At 38.9% G+C, this 21,112-nt stretch overlaps 1 protein-coding gene across 1 annotated transcript in view; it reads left to right on the top strand.

The window, feature by feature from the left end:
• The first annotated feature begins 805 nt into the window (after positions 1 to 805).
• LOC127229273 (nibrin-like) overlaps positions 806 to 21,112 on the top strand; it is a 34,011-nt gene continuing 13,704 nt past the window's right edge. Inside the window, 10 exon segments of the mRNA XM_051194335.1 lie at positions 806 to 906; positions 3,120 to 3,253; positions 4,466 to 4,614; positions 4,942 to 5,101; positions 5,819 to 5,867; positions 5,870 to 5,921; positions 10,856 to 10,973; positions 11,736 to 11,929; positions 14,370 to 14,467; positions 19,626 to 19,755. Coding sequence (XP_051050292.1) covers positions 870 to 906; positions 3,120 to 3,253; positions 4,466 to 4,614; positions 4,942 to 5,101; positions 5,819 to 5,867; positions 5,870 to 5,921; positions 10,856 to 10,973; positions 11,736 to 11,929; positions 14,370 to 14,467; positions 19,626 to 19,755 — 1,121 coding nt within the window. The 5' untranslated portion in view covers positions 806 to 869.

Genomic DNA, 21,112 nt, shown 5'->3' with positions numbered 1-21,112 from the left:
AAGATACTAAGGACTACAATCAGTAAATGGGACCTCAGGAGACTGAGAAGCTTTTGTAAGGCAAAGGGCAGTATCAATAAGACAAAATGGCAGCCTCCAGAATGGGAAGAAATCTTCAGCAACTTTACATCTGACAGAGGGCTGATCTCTAAAAATATATAAAGAAACTAGACATCAAAAAAAAAAAAAGATCCAATTTAAAAATGGAGTACTGTGGTGATATATTGTTTATGACTTAATAAAGCATGCCTGGGGATCGGACTGTAAAGCCAGCCATACTAGTTAGCCGTAGAAGCCGGGCAGTGGTGGGTGGCACACACCTTTCATCCCAGGATTCAGGAGACTAGGACAGATGGATCTCTGTGAGTCCAAGATCACCTTGGGCTACATAAAAGTGACTCAGTAAATTATGACATTGTGTAAAGACAAAAACAAGTTTCTGGCACTATGCACTGAGGACACACTGGAAAAAGTTAAAGTTGGCTTTGGCATGAGATCTTCATTTTAACCGATACTACCACAAATGATGTAAATTAAGACATTTTAAATACGTGGAAATAGTATAACCAGACAGTACTTTAATTTAAAATTCACATGACTTCGGAGATTTTTAAGACACTATTATAGTTTGTGGATTAAAGTGCCGCTTTTAACATGGCGTTTTCTGCTCTGCACTGCTCCCACTTGACCATCAGGTGGCGCGCGACGCCGGCTGCGCGCTTTAGCCTCTTTCCCGCGTTTCCGAGGAACTAGGTGGAGTCCTGGGAGCGCGCACGTCTCGGAGCCGTCGTCAGTGCTGCCGGGTGGCCGCGCACGCCGGGGAGCCGCGGTTGGCGTGGCACGTCGCAGGGTTCTGAGGCTCAGGACCCATGTGGAAGCTGCTCCCGGCCGCTGGTGCGGCTCCAGGTAGGCGCGTTAGGGAGGCGGTGGGCAGCTCTCCCTGAGAGCGGCTGCTGGGAGGTAGGAGCGAAGAGCTGCGGAACGCGCTTCCGGTCCGTCCTGCTAGCCTTCCGGTGGCGGCGAGGAGGCTTCCGAGATACGGAGAGTGCTCCTGCAGACTAGGTGTTTGGACCCAATGTTTGAAGCCCAGTAAACCAGGTGCTGAAGTGTACGTGACCAGGTTAGACTTGCTCCAGTTCGGCTGCGAACCATGAAAAACCCAAGGGAGGGGACCGAACACCCAGCGTGAAGAATCACAACATGACAGGACACTTTAAACTTTTACTTCATCATTTTCCCCCATATTGTCAGAACAGTGGAAAAAAAGTCCCCCATCCACCCATTTTTCTGCAGCGAAAAGGTTATCACGTGCTAAGTGGTTGTCTCCATATATAGTCATTGCTAGTTGATGGAAGGTTAAACACATGCCCTGTGATTGGATCTTGTGTTCAGGGAAATTAGTGGGGAGGCATTTTTTCCAACAGTATAAAAGGAAATATATAAAGTCAGGAAGGTCCGTGTGGGTTGGCGCACTGCAAAGGTAGAGCACACATTGGTGTTGGTGAGCAAGTAGGACTGAATCTTTAGTCTGAGCCTAGCTGGCGCTGGGTTTGTGTGAGATGTCAGAAATTCTCTATACGGAATGGCACAGGCTGTAATCTCACACTTCAGAGGCGGAGGGAGGAGGATAGGGAACTAAAGGGTTACCCTTGAGCTGAGCTACAAGACCTGCCTCAAAACAGATAAACAACCTGCCAAATTCAAGTTTGAGAGACTAAAGATTTCTGAATTGCTTGTCACTTTGAGCCGGTAGAGTGTCACAGAGCTTTACACAACACATTAGTCAAGCATTAATTATAGACAGAAAACGGAAATAACTTAGAACACCTTCTTTGGATTTTACTTCAGCAGTAGCCCTACTTGGATAGTACAAGGAGGCATTTACAGTATAGGGATAGCATCTGATAGGTCAGTAGGCTGTGATACTGATACTTGGCTATCTGTTTAAAAAAAAAAAAATGTACTTTTAGGCTATAGTGTGGTATCCACTCAGGCAAGCTTTGTAAGAAGAAAACATGTGTGGCTAGAGAGATGGCTCAGCAGTTAAGACCATTTGTCATTTTTGTAAAGAATACAGGTTCAGTTCCCAGCATCCATTTAGTGGCTCAGAACCATCTGTAACTACAATTTCCCAGGGGTGGGGAGAGTGATGCCTTCTTATTATTTATAGGGGCACCAGGTATGTATGTAATTGTAGCAGGTATGAGATCCTTGTACACACAGATATGCACTAGGGAAACTACCAAAGTTAAACATGGAGGCTTGTCTCTTCAAAGGAAGGAGATGGTTACCTATCTTTATCCGAAATGCTGGGAAAGGATATAGTAGTGACCTTTTGCTATTTATAGGACCAGGCTTCACTGAATCCCCCAGAATATTATATTTGTTTATCCCAGAATTTCCCCCCAGGTGTTAATCATTGCTTCCCAGTCCATAAAACCCATCCTTATGAGAGATGCTACATGCTCTTTTATAACAGCCTACGAAACACCTGTATTATCTTTGGGCCAGGCCAATTCTGACTCCCACAGAGAGGCATTGTGTTTTACCTTAGTCATTCTCCCAAGACCCTTATCTTGAACATTCTTTCTGTGTCAACAGAACCCATCTTTATAGAAGAAGCCATATGCACTTTGTGAAGAGTGTCAATATAAGCATGTCTTAAGTTTTGTGATACATACAGGACTAAGTTGTCATCAAGAAACTCTTCCAAAGTGGTGCTGTGCTTAAACATGGCTACAATAAACTGCCTGGTGTCAGGCCACAGAAGTTGGACCAGCACTGGCTAAGTCATCTACACTGAATTTCATTCTTGGCTCTCTGTGGCTTGTTCTGCTGTCAGCCATAGAGCTTGCAGGGACCCCCCCCCCCAACATGATGTACATACATACAAACAGACAAAAAACATGAAATAAATCCAGCAAAAAAAAATTTTGAAGAAAATAAAGATTTGAGGTATATGTAATATATATTATGTCAAGTTGCTTAGCATTTAAATAGCAGAAGTGTGATTTATTTGTGATGCCTATACAGTATTTCCCATACCATGAATGTGTATGTATGTATGTATGTGTGTGTGTGTATGTGCCTGAAATTTATTTACTTTTGTTTTCCTTTAGGAGAACCATGCAGACTTTTGGCTGGCATAGAGTACATTGTTGGAAGGAAAAACTGTGCCATTCTAATAGAAAATGATCAGTCAATCAGCCGAAACCATGCTGTATTAACAGCAAACCTTCCTGTAACCAACTTGGTATGCTGCTGACTTTATTTTACTGTCTCATGAGCAGAGTAGACATTCTGTCTAAAACAAACAATGGCAGAAGAATCCAAACATAATTAGCAGTGATTCTAGTATTTATTTTGAATAGGGTGCTTCTATTGAATAGATTACTTTTTAGGTGATTTTGAAATTCAGAGAAAGTGTTAGAAAACATTTTGTGATACTCTTTTGCCTTGGTGATGAAATAGCTAAGATAAACATCACTTTTTTGGCTCTGGATTTCCATGTGTGATCTCTGCTGTTCTGTGTTGGATCTGTGGCCCATGCCATACATCATGGAACACATACTAGGAAGCTGCTTCTCTTCTGATAGACAAGAAGCAAACAGAGAAAAGAGTGGGGTCTGAGAACTTTGTCCAGGGCACTCTTCTCCAGACCTAACTTCCTCAGCTCCCAAGGCTGAAAGCTAAGTCTCTAACACATGCGTCTTTGGAAGACACTCAGATCCAAACTTGTGTGTCAATCATGTACTAATTCTGGGAATGCAACAGCAAACTACCCGACCCACAGTCTTAAAGGACTTTATGCAGTTGTGTGGACACTGGCATTTTAGGGTAGGGTTGACATATTTTACTGGGGAAATGTTTGTGCTGTTTAGCTCCCTTGCATGCTTTGGGTAAGTTTTGTCACAAAGTATTTAAATATTGATGATTATATTAGTACTTGTAGCATAACAATAGCCATTGCTTTGCACAGGCTGCATATATGCAAACACTGAATCTAGGTTTTCGGTCTGTTCTTTTCAGAATAGGGAAAATGTTTATTATTCCCTCTAGAAAAAGGAAAATACTTATATTCAGTCAGAAACTCTAGCTTTTAACCCTGTATTCTCATTGAGTTAGTTTTTAATGGTACAATTTTGATAGTATAAAATAATGTGCAGGAGAGGCTATATCTGATATGTTCAACACAAAAGAGACTGTACCAAACAAACAAATAACAAGGAAGAATGAATTGAGTGGTTAGGAAAATCCAACTATCTTAGCAGTGAAATCTATTCCAAGAAGGGTAATTCTTGTCTCTAGGGGAAAATATTAATTGCTAGTTGAGTAATCATTCCCCAAAGGCAGCCTCATCATCTATATATTTTTTGCTTACACAGAAATTTATTAATCTTATGAAATCCATCCTATTATTAAGTGGTTAAAGACTTTAAATTATTTGTTGATTTTTATTTTCCAGAGTCAAACACATGAAATTCCTACATTAACAATAAAAGATAATTCTAAGTATGGAACCTTTATTAATGAGGAAAAAATACAGAATGGCATTTCCTACACTTTGAAGACAGGAGATAGAGTTACCTTTGGGGTGTTTGAAAGTAAATTCAGGTAAGAAGTTTCAAAGTGATGTAAAATACACAGCTTTATCTGAAATTCTAGAAGATGAGGCTTTATGGATGGCCAATTGAAACTGCCATGACTGAACAAGTTGGAGTGGACCCTGAGAGTTGTAAGAGAAGGTCAAGTGTTTGAATCCTCATGGGTAGCCTGTAATGCTAATTTTTGGTCATTGATTTTTCTTCATTAGGACTCAAGACTTAAATGACAATTTTCTTAGGAAAAACACATTGAAATTAAAATGAGATACTTTAAAATCCTGTAGTTGCTGTCCCCAGAATTACAATCTAACTTTATGTAATTTATTTTCATTTACAGAGTGGAATATGAGCCGTTGGTTGTTTGTTCTTCTTGTTTAGATGTCTCTGGGAAAACTGTTTTAAATCAAGCTGTACTACAGCTTGGAGGACTTACTGTCAACAACTGGACAGAAGAATGTACTCACCTTATCATGTCGTCAGTCAAAGTCACCATTAAAGTAGGTTGGAAGTTTGTGTGTTGAGATCAGGTCTGACAGCTTAAGCTCACTTACTTGGTATATACAGACTCTGACAGCCATTTACTTTGAAACTGTTCAGAATGGCTATAGATTCACCGATGACTACCTATTATTTGTATTGAGGCTTTTCACTGTTTATTGTCTCAGAGAAGCAAAAGCACACTGACTTGTATCTCGGATTTTGATTTGGCATTCATCTTTAAAAGGTTATCTATTATCCTTTACTGTGAAATTCATTTGATTGCATAGATGATGTTTGCAGTCTAAAACAGAGACTAGAGTTAAAGTGCTTGCCACTCTTCAGTGTCAGCATCTTACATCACCAATCTCAAGTCCCCTTTCTCCTGTCCTCACACCATCTCATGACTCACACTCCTGTTTCACATAGAAGAGTCTACTAACAAAGACTACAAAGTTCTTGTAGTTCAGTATTACCTTGGTGAGTCTCAGCAGCCTACATTTATAATAGTGATTGAGTCTTCTCAAATGTCAGTGTTCATTAGTGGTTTATGCTCTAAACCTAAGCTGTGACTAAGTACTGAAGTCTACTGCAGATTGTATCTCTTTTGTACGTATAGGACTTTGAAAGGAAAAACTGTGTAGAACCACCTCTGTAGTTTATAGCCTGCAACTTCATTTGATTGAACTACTGTATGAATATATGTATTTATAGTTACATGTGATTTTCTTTTTTAGACTATATGTGCACTCATTTGTGGACGTCCCATTGTAAAGCCAGAATACTTTCTGAATTTCTCAAAGCAGTTGAGTCTAAGAAACAGCCTCCAGAAACTGAAAGGTATTGTTGTCTTTGAGACAGTCCTGTGTCTCAGGCTGGCCTTAACCTTTGTAGTCAAAAGGTGACTTTGAACTTGTGATGTCTTGTTTCCACCTCCTGACTGCTAGGATGACAGGTGAGTGCCACAGTACTCGGTTTATGTGGCACTGGAGAGTGAACAGAGCTTCTTGTATACTAGGCAAGCACTTGTCCAGTTGAACTATATCCTCAGCCATGATGACAGAGTTTTAATTAAAAGGTTTTACAAGTCAGTAAATTTATTACCAATTTTAAACTACCCAGTTCAGGCAATTTTTTCCAAACAGATTTTTTTTTTTCATTTTTTATTTAAATTTGAAACAAAGTTTTTTTTTACACGTTAATCCCAGTTCCCTCACCCTACCATCCTCCCCTATCACTCCACCAAACCTCAGCTCATCCCCTTTCTGCTCCACAGGGAGGGTGAGGCCTTCCATGGGGATTCTCTAAAGTCTGTCATGTCATTTGGGGCAGGGCCTAGTCCCTCCCCCCATGGGTCTAGACTGAGAAAGTATCTCTCTATGTGGAATGGGCTCCCAAAGTCCATTTGTATACTAGGGATAAATACTGATCCCTTACTAGAGGCTCCATAGACTGCCCAGTCCTCCTAACTCACATCTACATTAAGGGGGTCTGGGTCAGTCCTATGCTGGTTTCCCAGTTATCAGACTTGGGTGCATGAACTCCACCTTGTTCAGGTCAGCTGATTCTGTGGGTTTCTCCTGCCTGGTCTTGACCCCTTTGCTCATTACTCCTCCCTCTCTGTAACTGGATTCCAGGAGTTCAGCTCAGAGTTTAGCTATGGGTATCTGCTTCTGCTTCCATCAGCTACTAGATGAAGGCTCTAGGATAGCATATAAGGTAGTCTTCAATCTTACTATCATAGAAGGGCATTAAAGGTAGCCTCTCCACTATTGCTTAGATTGTTAATTGGGGTCATCCTTGTAGATCTTTGGGCATTTCCCTAGTGCCAGATTTATCCTTAAATCTATAATGGCTCCCTTTATTATGGTATCTTTTTTTTTTGTTGTTGTTGTTCACCTCTATTCTTTCACTGTCTCAATCTTCCTGCTCCCTCAGGCCCATCTCTCCCCTCTTCTTCTCTCCTTCTCTTTCTCCTAACTCCCTCTCCCCTCACTCCATGCTCCCAATTTGCTCCAGAGATCAGTACCTTTCTACTTCTCTGGGGGACTATGCATGTCTCTCTTAGGGTCCTCCTTGTTTCCTAGCTTTTCAGGCGGTATGAATTGTAGGCTGGTATTCCTTTGCTGTCTAAAATCCATATATGAGTAAATACATACTGTGTCTTTTTGTGACTGGGTTACCTCTCTAAGGATGGTTTCTTCTAGTTCCATCCATTTCCCTGCAAATTTTAGGATTCCACTGAGTACTACTCTGTTGTGTTAATATACCACATTTTCTCCATCTGTTCTTAAGTTGAGGGGCATCTAGATTGCTTCCAGGTTCTGGCTATTAAAATAATGCTGCTGTGAACATATTTGAACAGGTATCCATGTTGTATGAATGTGCATCTTTTGTATATATGCCTAAGAGTGGAATTACTGGATCTTGACTGCTTCCCATTTTCCTGAGAAGCCACCATACTAATTTCCAAAATGGCTGTACAAGTTTGTACTCCTAACAGCAGTGGAAGAGAGTGCCCCTTTCTCTACATCCTCTCCAGCATAAACTCTCTTTGGTGTTTCTGATTTTAGCCATTCTGACAGGAGTAAGATAGTATCTCAGAGTTGTTTTGATTTGCATTTTTCTGATGGCTAAGAATGTTGAGTACTTTCTTAAGTGTCATTCAGCATTTTAGATTCCTCCATTGAGCATTCTCTATTTAGTTCTGTACCCCAATTTTTAATTGGATTATTTGGTGTTTTGGTAACTAGCTTCTTGAGTTCTTTGCATATTTTGGAAATCCGCCCTCTGTCAGATGTGGGGTTGGTAAAGATCTTTTCCCAATCTGTGGGCTGCTGTTTGGTCTTGTCGACTGTGTCCTTTGCCTTAGAGAAGCTTCTCAGTTTCAGGAGGTCTCATTTTTTAATTGTTGATCTGTGCTACTGATCTTTATGTTCAGGAATCAATCTCCCATACCAATTTGTTCAAGGGTAGCTCCCACTTGCTCTTCTAAGAGGATCAGTGTGGCTGGGTTTATGTTGAGGTCTTTGATCCATTTGAACTTAACTTTTGTGCATTGTGATAGATATGGATCTATCTGAAGTCTTCTACATACCAGCATCCAGTTATGTAAGCACCATTTGTTGAAGATACTTTTATTTTTTCCATTGTATAAATATTTAGCTTCTCTGTCAAAAATCAGGTGTTCTGAGATGTGTGGATTAATATCTGGGTTTTCAATTTGATTCCATTGGTCTGTAAGACCCTCAGAATGAGAAGTCACCCAGTTTCGGTCAGTGCCCCCAAGAACTCAATGGCCAGTCCAGTTGATGCAACATGCAAGAGGCTTTAATGAACAGGAAACATTTGCGCAAATGGGCTCCCTCAGCAGGCAGGCTAGAGAGAAGCATCATTCTCCAGGCACAGGCCTTTTTAAAGGCAAAACCCACAAGCTTAGGGAGGGGGTATGACCCCTGTCCATTGAGTACATGATCCTTTGAGGCTGGGTGGTCTCACTGTTAGGGTCAGCAGACCTTAGGGCCTCCAGGTATGCTAATTAATCTTGTCTGAGCAAACCAGAGTTGCAGCTATCTCTTTGTTTCTTAAGGACTCTATTTACCACCTGCTGACTCACTGAAAGGAGGGGCAGTGTGAATTCTTGGTGTCCTGCTATCTCAGGTTGGTTAGCAAATTCCACCCAGCATTCCAGTTATTTGGGCTTCATTTCATTTCTTTGCTAGTTTAAGTCTTTCAGGTCTACCTGTCTGATTTTGTGCCAATTCCAACCTGTTTTCAGTACTATAGCTCTATAATAGAGTTTGAAGTCAGAGATGGTGATGTCCCCGGAAGTTCCTTTATTGTACAGGATTGTTTTGGCTATCCTGGGTCTTTTGTTTTTCCATATGAAGTTGAGGATTGTTCTTTCAAGATCTGTGAAGAATTGTGCCAGGATTTCATGTGGATTACATTGAATCTGTAGATTGCTTTTGGCAAGATTTCCATTTTAACTATGTTGATCCTCCCTGTCCAAGAGCATGGGAGATCTTTCCATTTTCTGGTATCTTTAATTTCTTTTTTTAAAGAATCAAAGTTGTTATGTAAGTCTTTCACTTGTTTGGTAAGCATCACCCCAAGATATTTTATGTTGTCTGTGGCTATTGTAAAGGGTGATGTTTCTCTGATGTCTTTCTCATCCCCTTTATCGTCTGAAAATAGTAGAAAAAGAGCAAACACTTAAAAAGTGCATAGTCATTTGCCAAGTGGTAATTCCTTATATGTTATATCTGTCTGCATCTATTTAAGACTGAGTATTCTTTTTTCTTTTTATTTATCTATTTGTTTATTTGTTTATTTGAGCAGGGTCTCATTTTATAGTCCAGACTGCTCTTTCAAAAGACCCTGGGTTTTGTTCCCAACACCTAGATGGTGAATTCACAACTGTCTGTAACTCTAGTTGAGCTCCACACATGGTGCACCAACATGTATATGTATGGTGTATGTGTGTAAACACTCATAACATAAATGTATTATAACAATTGATTATTAATAGAAATGAATATAAGAAATAGCAAATAAACTATAGTGACTGAAAAAGTATGACTAGCTCTAAATTTAAATCTGGGCATGCTGTGTTCTGATAATGCAGCAAGTGCTATTCTGTTTAGTATAGTCACATCTGCATTTTGGCCAGTCATCAAGAAACAGGGTAAGATAGTCACCACTGCATGTACCTGATGTGACTTGTGAGTCCCAAAGTCTTGGGGTAGATGAACTAATTTTTAGAAGACTGGGTATTGTAGAGTATCAGGTATATTCACAGAGGCACGTTTACATTGTGTATGTCTGAATGTGAGGAAAGAGGGGGGAATTCTCCTTCAGTTTGTACAGAGCTCTCATGCCATAACCTGTCCTCTCAATTATTTTATTTTAAATAATTCTCACTGCTGGGAGAATCGCCATAGATCTCTGACATTCATTCATAGCTTGTTGGCCATGAAAAGGCTTTAAAGCTCTGCTAGCCCTTTACACAGCTATTTCTATATGATGTTTGCAGTGTGAAATCTTGGAAGGTTAAGTAGTATTCTGTCTGGGATACAGTACATGCTTGCTGACAGCTAACTATGGATTCACAAGTGCAGTGCTCCTTACTCTGCAGGACAAATGGTCATAATGTGCCTACTATACATTCTCCAGGGGCCTTGGTTGAGAAGAGATCTGCCACAAACAACCTTCCAACTTTATTATGTGCCTTGTAATCATCTCCCTTAGTGTATTTATTTTAAGAAAATATAGAAGAATTTTTGCTATAGTGTATGGAACTAGTTTCATATTTATTTTAAGAAAATACAGAGGCATTTTGCTACAATGTATGAAACCAGTATCATATTTTAGGAAAAGGCATCTAGATATTTGGTAATTTTGTTTCAGATAAAATTTTACTGAGAAAATAAAAAACAAGACAAACAAAATATCTCAAAATACTGGGTTTTGTTTGCTTCTTCTTGGTTTTGTTTTGTTGTGATGGGATCTCACTATGCTGCCCTGGCTGGTTGCTCACATTGTACCATATTTTTTCAGTTACTCTAGTTCATAATGTAAGCCAAGTAGCTTTTACTGATTCTCTGCTTCTGCCTCTTGGGGATATAGAGATATGTCATTGTACCTGGTTCAAGTAATAATGAAATTCAACCTTTTGGTATAAGGTAGTCACTTGATTCACAAGTTTAATAGTAAACACAGAGAAAAGTATATAATTAAAGTATAATTAGACTATATTTTAATTATTTTTACAGTTTTTACCCACCCATTGATGAACCAGCTATTGGAAATAAAAGTGTTGATCTGTCAGGACGACAAGAAAGGAGACAAATCTTCAAAGGGAAAACATTTGTATTTTTAAATGCCAAACAGGTAATTTTAAAGTAGGATACATTAGTTTTCTTTTTCTTATCTTTATTTCTTTTTTTTTTTTAATTGTATTCATTTACTTTTTATGTGTGGGTGTTTTGTTTGCATGTGCATCTCATGCATGCCTAGTACTTTTAGAGGTCGGACAAGGGCATCAGATGCCCTGGGACTAGAGTTAGACAGTTATGAGTCACTGCATGTGGGTGCTGGAAACTTAGCCCATGTCCTCTGGAAGGGCATGCAGTGCCCTTAGTCTCTTAGGGTCTGCCCAGCCTCCACATTAGTATTTTCATTGGCAGCTGTCAGGGCTACTCTTTTGGTGTTTTGTATAGATGTGTGAAATACGATAAAAAGCTGCTTATGCACTAGAAGCTGCTCAGTGTTTGTGTATCTTATTATGGTATCTTCTAACAGTGCCTAATTGACCTGTGTACTTTATGTGAATACCATAGTGGGGAGAAAACCAGTCCTAACTGGTTTAGCAAACAGAACATTTGTGGAATGTCTTGTGTTCCAAAACACAAGATTTCAGGAGTTTATGTTTTAGTGGCAAAATCATGTGAGTGAACCAGTCCTTAGAGAACTGTGTGGGAGTGTGATGAACAAACAGTGTAGTGATGTATCCGTTGAACTAGGGATTTTTTCAAAATGGAAGCTCAAATTGCCCACTGGAAAGTAGGATGAATTCTTCTATTTTAATTCCCAAGTCCAGTATGCACTCAAAAGCCTCAGTGCAGCTGATGTTCTGCTCTGTTCCATTTCTAGCATAAGAAATTGAGTTCAGCCATTGTTTTCGGAGGAGGGGAAGCCAGGCTGATTACAGAAGAAAATGAAGAAGAAGAGAGTTTCTTTTCAGCTCCTGGAACTTGTGTTGTTGATATAGGAATAACAAATACACAAATCATAATTACTGACTCCCAGAAAACATGGATTCATTTGATAATGGATATTCTTCAAAGGTATGAAATCATTCTTCACTGGTTAATCCTTCAAGTGGATTTTATATAGCCCAGTTAATGTGTCTACCCATTTGCTGAGCCATGTACTTCAGAATTGTTATTTCAGGGACTACCTGGTAGGATATCTATATAATTGTATGTAGGTATTTTCTACCTCTTGTTCCTTTTACAGATTTTTGCATTTTGCTTTATTTTGAGAAAGGATCTCACTATGTAGCTCTGATTGTCCTAGAACTCACTATGTAGATCAAGCTGGTTTTGAACTCACAAAGATCTACCTGCCAAATGGTAGAATTAAAGGTGTGTGCCACCATGTCCAGCAATTTCTTAAACTTAATGAACTAGTAGTTTTTATGCACAATGTATTGAAGTTGGGTTAAAACTTAAAAAGTAAAATACTTTCCAGAAGTACCTAGAATTTAAAAGCTTTCCCTTCATAATTACTTGTACTTACACATTTCATATACTAATATGTGATTCTATATGTATATGGTAAAATACATACATATACATATATACCTTTATGGTCTAATGTGGGGAAGTAGGGAGAATGTCAGCTATTTTTTGTTTGGTTTGGTTTTGGGTTTGTTTGTGTTTTGGAGACAGAGCTCTTCTCAAACTTACTGTGTAGCCAAGGATGACTTTGTACTTCTGATCTTGTCTCTACCCCTGAGTGCTGGGAGTACAGCTTAAACCACCATACTGGTTTTATGCTAAGGATCAAACATAGGGTTTCAGGTATAGGCAAACACTCTGCCAGTTGAACTCTTCTCCATCTGTGATGTACAAGACTGCCTTTGGAGTCAGACTGCTACCATCTTCAAGAGTCTGATCAGCCAGTCAGAAAAGATTGTCATAGCTGACTTTCCTTCCTCCCGCCCTCCCTCCCTCCCTCCTTTCTTTCTTTCTTTTGGGGAGAATAGGGATAGATATCACTGTATAGCCCGGGCTGTCCTGGAACTCACTGTGTAAACTCAAACTCAAAGAGATATTCTTGCCTCTGTCTCCAGAGTCCTGGGATTAAAGGCATGTGCTACCTCACCCCACCCTACTATAGTTAGACTTTTTGACTGCTAGTCTTTCCTCATAGAAGGAGGTATGGATAGGGTCATTGGACCTTACAGCTGAGTGTCTAGCCACCCGGTAGGTATCCCAGGCAGTTGTAGCTAATCCTGCCCTAATTGCATGGGGAGGGTAGAGGATATAGTCTAGGAAGGTCAGTCTTAACTGCTGATACATCTCTTCTAGCCCTCAAATCTTATTTTTGGCACAATATTGTTATAAGTATGCATGCAGTAAAACTCTGAATTCAGAACAAATAAAACATGTCACATAATTCAGACTACCACAGCCATTTAAAACAGCTATTCAGTGAATATTAAAAGGTACTTTGTGACTTCAAATTTAAGTTATAGATTCTATATGGTTTTTTAAAAAAATTATACTAAGTATCCTGTTTTAGAAAATTGTAGAATATAGCAAATAGAGTCCCCATAAGATTCTTGAATGAAGTACTTTGAGCCAACCTATAATCCCAAAGCTCTGGGTGCTGAGGTGGGAGGGCCACTTGAGTTAATGAGTTTGAGATGAGTCACTGCAGCAGAGCCAAACCCTGCTCTCAGTTCCCCACAAACATGAAACTTGTATAGACTTAATTTACTCACCTTATGTTTGTGCGTGCATAAGTGTACACATGGTGACTGTAGTTCTCACCTCCTCACTGTCTTTCTGCTGGGGATCAGTGTAATCATAGATTTGTATATGAAGGTCTGTTTCGTTGTCCCTCTAGATAGAACTATTTGCTTATCCTCAGAATTATAGGTAGAACTGATGCTTAGCCCTGATCTTATTGATAATGTTAACTGGGTTGCTGAAGATGATGACTTGTCCACAGCACTGCCCTAGAAAAGAATTTAAAAATGTTTCCACATTTCAAGCTCTGTCCATAAAATTTTAGTGTCTCATCTGGGGAACCTGCGTAAGACTGAACTAGATTCCCTTAATATAGGTGGCAATGGCATGACTGGGACAATATATGAGGCCATTGGTGGTGGGTCTAAGATCTAACACTAATGCACAGGCTTAGTGGAGCCCATTCTTTATGGAGAGATACCTTGCCCAGCCTAGGCACAGGGGTGTGGTAGGTGGAGAGGTGCTTTGGTCCTGCCTCAAGATGATGAGACAGACTTAGTAGACTTCTTAGGGGAGGCCTTACCCTCTCTGTGGGACAGATGGGAGGAGGGGAGAAGTGGAGGGTAGCGGGAGGAGAGGAGTGAGGGGAACTGGGATTGGAATGTAAAAAAAAAAAATTAATAAACAATAAATATAAAAAATGTAGTATCTCTTTGGGAAGAAAAATAGATTTGTCAGGCTTGATATTATATTTTAAAAGTTGTTAGTTTTAGTATATTACTGTATTTAAACTATTTTATTCTCATAGGCATGGTCTTAGACCTATTCCTGAAGCAGAAGTTGGACTGGCTGTTATTTTTATGACTACAGAGAATTACTGTAATCCTCAGGGTCAGCCTTGTACAGGTAAATAAGACATTTTATTGATTATTTAGAAATTTTGTAAACATATATACTTATTTATTTATATATGTACTTTACTGTTATACTTGTGAGGTGTGATCATACCTTTGAAACTCATCTACTTATACATTTGTTCATTTACTCACTTCATACATAATCCTGCCATAATACTGGGTGCAGCTCTAGTTGCTGAAGAGTCATTAGTGAGTAAAGTGAGCAGGATCCGGATTCAAACTGAACAAGCAGAGTGCACCTGTAGTTCAGGACAGTGAACAAGCAGAGTGCACACAGTAGAAAACTACTGTGGAGCCACTCAGAGAGGGCCACTAGACTTCGTTTGTTACATTTAGATGTCGGTGTCCATAGGTTCCACCAAATTACCAACCCAGTCGAAATTATTCAGTTAAAGATACTTAGAATGGAGGCAGGGTAATCATAAATTCAAGGCCAGCTTAGGGTACATGTGAATTCCAAGCTTGTCTAGTCTAGATAGCAAGACCTCATTTGTTAAAAGTTAAAAAAAAAAAAAAAAAAAAAAAAAAAACAGTTTAACATCTATATGTATCAACTTCTTTTTCAAGACATTACTCTCCAACCAATGGGACAACAGCTGAATTAGCATTTATAATTAAGTAATCAGGATCTGATTCATCAATACTGTGCCATTTTTAACAGAATGGACTTGAGCACCTGGTATTGTTGTGAGGAATAGTGTCTTGGAATACTGGACACCTAAGGATTACTGTATGTTCCTATACTTCTAGGAAAATGTTGATTCATTTATAATTATTATTTTTGTCTTTCCTTTTTACATTACAATTACATCATTTTTCTCTTCACTTTCCTCCCTCTAAACCCTCCCATACACCCCTCCTTGCACTCTTTCAAATTAATGGCCTCTTTTTTCATTAAATGTTGTTAGATGCATATATGTGTATATACACATATTTTTAAATGTAGCCTATTCAGTCTAATAATGTTACTTCTATGCTTTCAGGGCTGACCTCTTGGTACTGGATAACCAATTGGTGTGCTCTTCCCTAGGGAAGGCTATTTCTCCTACTCTCAGTATTCCTTAGTTGCCTGTAGTTCTTTGTGTTGGGTTGAGGCCTCACGGGCTTTCTCCTGACCACATCAGCATGTCTGTTGTTGACCTTATTCGGCTCATGTTTAGGCAATCACATTGGTTTGACTTTGTGGTTGTAGCTTCTTATGTTACTAGGAGATTCAATCCCACCGCAAACTCTGATCGTCTAGCTTTTACAGCCTTTCTGCCTTCTCTTCTGCAGTGTTCCCAGAGCCTTAGGTTCAGGGGTTATGTAGATGTTTCCCTGAGCCTTAGGTCCAGGGGTTGTGTAGATATTTCCCTGAGCCTTGGGTCCAGGGGTTGTATAGATGTTTCCCTGAATATTTGGAAAGTTCTGCACTGATTTTTCCTGATAGCTTTTCTTTCCCTACTTTCATGAGCAGTTATTGAACTTCAGCTAATAGACAAGGTAGAGAACGTATTCCTCATTTATACTTGTTGCTTGATTTGTAGTCTACTAAACAATACCCATGAAATTGAACACTGTAATGGCCCGATTTAAGTGGATAGAAAATATTTTAAATTAGAGTTTGGAAGGAGTGAATCACTAAGAACTTAAAGACCAGGAATCAATTAGGTATGTAGACTTTCAGTAATACTGATTAGCAATAAATTACTGCTGCCTGTTGCAATAGCAGAAGCTAAAGTAAGAATTTTACATGTATCATTACAATTTAATTTGAAACAAATATTTGTTTTAAGTTATTTTATACATTGTATATGCAAGGGAACCAATGTGTAGAGAAGTTAGAGCATTAATCCAAGTCCACAAACCAGACAGTCTATTCAAACCGATACTGAAGTCACAGCTGTTGTGACATTCTACTGCACTGCTTGATTACTGATGTGTAAGTGAAGTATGTCTGTTTTCTCTCCCACTAAGTTTCATGAACATGTAGTTTGAACTGCTTGGGAAGTTTTAAGTTCTTTTGCTCGAGTTATGATTCATATTTTCCCAAGGATTATGGGTAAAATATCCAGAGTTTATCCTTAGATTAGAAGCTAGAGACTAACTCTTCATCCTTTTAACAAGAACACTGACACAGATACCTAAATATGTATGCTGCTATATTGTTTATGATTTATTAAAGCTACTGGAAATAAATATAGTAAAGCAGCTGTACTAGTTAGCCATAGAAACTAGGCACACACCTTTAATCTCAGAATTCAGTATTAAGAGGTCTCTGACCTCAGGAAATTGACCCAGTCCTAAAAAAAATAGCTCACACAAAGGTTACCTCAGCACCTGAGATCACATGCTTTTAATCCCAGCACTAGTGAGGTGGAGACAGGAGAATATGGCTGGGTAGAGAAAGGAATATAAGGAGGACGGGAGAGGAATTCAGAGCCTTTTACCTCTGAGGATTTGTGGGGACAGGATTGCCACGTCAGCTGGGTAGAGGTACGTACGATCTTCTGGCTTGGCTGCTTTGCTTCTTTGATCTTCAACTTGAAAGCTTGAACCCCAATATCTGTCTTCTGAGTCTTTTATTTATAGTGCTACAATTACCACATTCTAGGAGTGGCTATCCCATCCTATCTGTTAGAAATCTGGGAGCTAGAGAGATGATTCAATGGTTAAGAACACTTCTTGCTCTTTCAGAGGACCCAGGTTCAATTCCCAGCACCCATATGGAAGCTCACAACTGTGTGCCATTCCAGTTTCAGGGGATCCGACACCCTCACACAGATACACATACAGGTCAAACACCAATGCACGTAAAATAAAGAATAAAATCAAAAGTCAAACTTTTTAGAAATAGCAGATGTCATATGTTTCTATTATGGAGGCAGGAACCAAATTTATCAGTAATTTACAGCATAAACATGAAAATTGCTGCATTTAAGTCAGCAGCTTCTCTTTCCTAGCTCCCATTTGTGGCCGCAGTCTTTTGTTTCTCTTTAGAGCACAGATTCTCAATTTTATGTACACTGCAGAAACAATTTTTACTGTAAATTTGAATTCTTTAGCTCACAGTGTTCTGGGACATCGCTGAAGCAGCTAATTGTTTTGTTTGGTATAAGTTTGCATGTCTATACAGACCTCAAGAGCCACTGATTTGAATGTCTGGGGAAGATCTGGACTAGAGAGCTCAGTGTACAAGGAATCAGACATTCAGACTGCAAACTTGAGTCAATCTTTATTCTTGCCTCCATGTTGCTTTACTCATATTGGAAATGTTCCCTCAGTTGCGCTTCTGCTGTGGTTCTCCTCCTTCCTGTCTGAAGCCACAGCCCTTGGTGGGTTCCTGATAATGTTCCTCCTACGAGAGCCCTCAGTATGGTTCATGTTTATTTACCACTCATTGTGAAAGGAACCCTTTGTCTAAACATAGTCTGGCTCCTCAATAATTTTACTGCGGCCCCTCTCCTTCAAGTCTTACCACTTCCTGATGCTTCAACAAAATACTGCATGCCTTTTTTTATTTTTTTAGCTCTTACACTTCATACCTTGTTGCTCACACTTAGTTCCTATAATGTCGGGACTGCCCATCAATTCATACTCATTTCACATGTGTTTACCTCTCAAGAAGCTTTTTCAAGATGTTTTCTTCTCTTCCAGCTTTCATACAAGCTATAAATAGTTGCTCCAATGGCTTCTCCCCCCACCCCAATTATAGGGTTTATCAGGTTAACCAACTGCTTGCATGCCTCTTTTGACCCATAGCATGTTTATAAGCTCATATCAGTTTTGTACCCACTGGCAGCATCAGGCAATTTGTTGTAGTAGATATAAATACTTGGGTAATTGAGCCAGGTTACTAGTTCACAAGGTTCTCTTGGCGGTATGAACCAACAAAACTTTTTTTTTTTTAATCTAATGTTTTTATATGTGAAAAGGCCTTTGAGGTCATTGACTCTTTCTACTGAAAAGATAGAACTGGTACTATAGCTCAAAGGGTTAGTGCTTGCCTAGCATGTGTAAGGTACTGGCTCCATCCTCAGAAACATTATACAAGCTGGCAAGTAAAAATAACAAGTATCCTGTAGTAGGAAAAAAAAAAAAAACCCAGAGTAAATAAAAATTAAATAAACCAGAAGCTTTATTTAGTAATAGTATAATTATTATTAGTGTTGGTTTGTTCATTTTAGCAGTTGTATTATGCTGACCCCTTAACGCAGTTCCCCATGTTTTAGTGACCCCAGCCATAAAAGTTATTTTCATTGCTACTTTATGATTGTAATTTTACTACTGTTATGAATCATAATGTAAATATCTGATGTGACCCCTGTGACCCAAAGGGGTCACAACCTCCATGTTGAGAACCACTATATTATATAAATATAAAATGCTATTATTGGGTATGTGGCTCAGTTTTTCTATAAATCTAAAACGTCTTAAAATTAAAGTTTATCATAAGATTTTTTAAGAAGCCACCAAATAAGGTGGTGCCAGTCTGAAATTGCAGCATTCCAAAGGCAGAGGCAGGAGGAATAGGAGTTCAAAGCTAGCTGTAGCTACACATCAGTTCGAGACCAGCATGGGCTCTATGAGACTCTGTCTCCAAGGTGGAGGAGGGTGGCAGATGTCAAAGCTGAGAAAACTTGAGATTTTGTAACAATCAGGACAAAACTGATCCTGCATTTGGCTTTTGACCAGCAGATCAGGGCTTTCTCTAGTGTGATTTCATATAGAAACAAGGCCATGGAAGAGAATAAAAGTATGCACTGTAATCACTCCGCTATCTGCACTTTCGTCCTCAAGGTAGACTTGGTGCCACTCTGGTTTAGAATGTTTCATGCCAATAGTGCCAGATAGTCTCCTTCCTTCCCCTTCTTTTTTTCTCTTCGTATTCAAGAAATTGTTTGTTACTAGTTATTATTTATGGTAATTGTTCACATATCTATAATCATATTAACCACTAGGAGTAAACAATAAAGAAGTGAGTATGCAGATGATCAGGATAACAGCCAACAGCGACATAGTTCTACTGGCTTCTCTGTTTTCTGGTTGTTATCCCTATATTGGTTTATTTTGCCCCCAAAATAGCTTGAGATTTTTTTTGACTATTTCCATATTATATGTAATTGTTGTAACCTTTTTTTTTTTCTTTCCACTTACATGATGTACAGAATTAAAAACAACAACTCCAGGACCAAGCCTTTCCCAAGGCTTGTCAGTGAATGGAAAAATAATGCGGAGTATTCCTATGAATATGACAACGTATGTAGCTGACACAGAATCAGAGCAAGCAGATACATGGTAAAATGTCATTGTTATAATGTTATTGTCGTTATTTTACTAATTAATAACATATTCAAGAAAAAGTTGCTCCTTTTCAAGTCATCATTTCGGAGATAAAGCATGGGAATAGGGAATGCCAGAGAAAATGATATCTCACAAGGATCAGCAAATTTTAGTAGTTTGTTGTTGTTGAGATTATAATTACATCATTTTCCCTCTTCCTTTTCCTCCCTTTAAATCTTCCTGTATAGTCTCTTTCAAATTCACAGCCTTATTTCCCTTTAATTGTTGTTATGTACTTGTGTGTGTGTGCATGTGTGTGTGTGCACGCCTCATGTGTGTGTCCCTAAATACGTAAAGAACAACCTGCTCAGTCTGTATAATGTTACTTAGATTTACATTTTCAGGGCTGACTACTTAGTATTGGTTAACCATTGGTGTGCTCTTCCCTGGAGAAGACTATTTCTCCCACTCTTCAGCATTCCTTCATTCCCTGTAGTTCTTTCAGCAGGGAAATCTTAGGAACCGTGAACCGTTGGTCTGTGTTGTAATTACTTAAGTATGCTTTTATAGAATTGAAGTCACTATAGACAGCATATGGCTGAGTAAGTGAGGTAATGTGACAGATCTGATTTAGTCTGAAAATGGTACTTTTACTGCCTTAGGGTAATTTTTTATTATTCCTTCAAATGTATTTGAAAAAGAGAAAAAAAAGTTTATGACTGATAAAATAATTTTGAAACATAGTAGCTCCTGCTTACATATACTTCTAGTTACCCATAGTAATCCTTTGTCTAAAAATACTGAACAGAAATTAGAAATTCCTAAGTTTTAACTTAGGCTTCTGAATAACATTATGAAGTCTCGTAGCACAGTGGTTTCAGCCCTCCCAATGCTGCAAGTCTTTGGTACAATTCTTCATGTGTGGTGAACCTCAACCATAAAATTATTTCCAGTGCTACTTCATAACTGTATGAATTATAATGTAAATATCAGTTTTCTGATGGTCTTACGTGACCCTGTGAAAGAGTCATTTGACCCCCAGGTAGAGAACTGGTGCCATGTTATCTTACCTAGGTGTGCATTATTCCTTTGTCCAGCAGGTCTGTACTGTATATGCTACACACCTGCTGTCACTACTACTTGTTGTGGTTATTGAATGAGTGTATTAGTGTTTCAGTTCTTATGTTCATGTAATTTTTACATGGTCATTTGACGCTATATTACAATACCTAAACCATTCATCTGTCTTCATCTTAACCACATAGTGATTATTTTATGTTATATCATAACAAGGTATATAGTACAGTAAGATACTTTGGAAACACCACAGTCCACAGTCTTGTAACTTTTATTATAGTATGTTGTAATTCTA

The sequence above is a fragment of the Phodopus roborovskii genome, unplaced genomic scaffold, assembly GCF_943737965.1.
Source record: "Phodopus roborovskii unplaced genomic scaffold, PHOROB, whole genome shotgun sequence".
Classification (NCBI taxonomy): domain Eukaryota; kingdom Metazoa; phylum Chordata; class Mammalia; order Rodentia; family Cricetidae; genus Phodopus; species Phodopus roborovskii.
The sequence above is the reverse complement of the archived record's forward strand: the minus strand, read 5'-3'. Positions and strand labels throughout refer to the sequence as shown.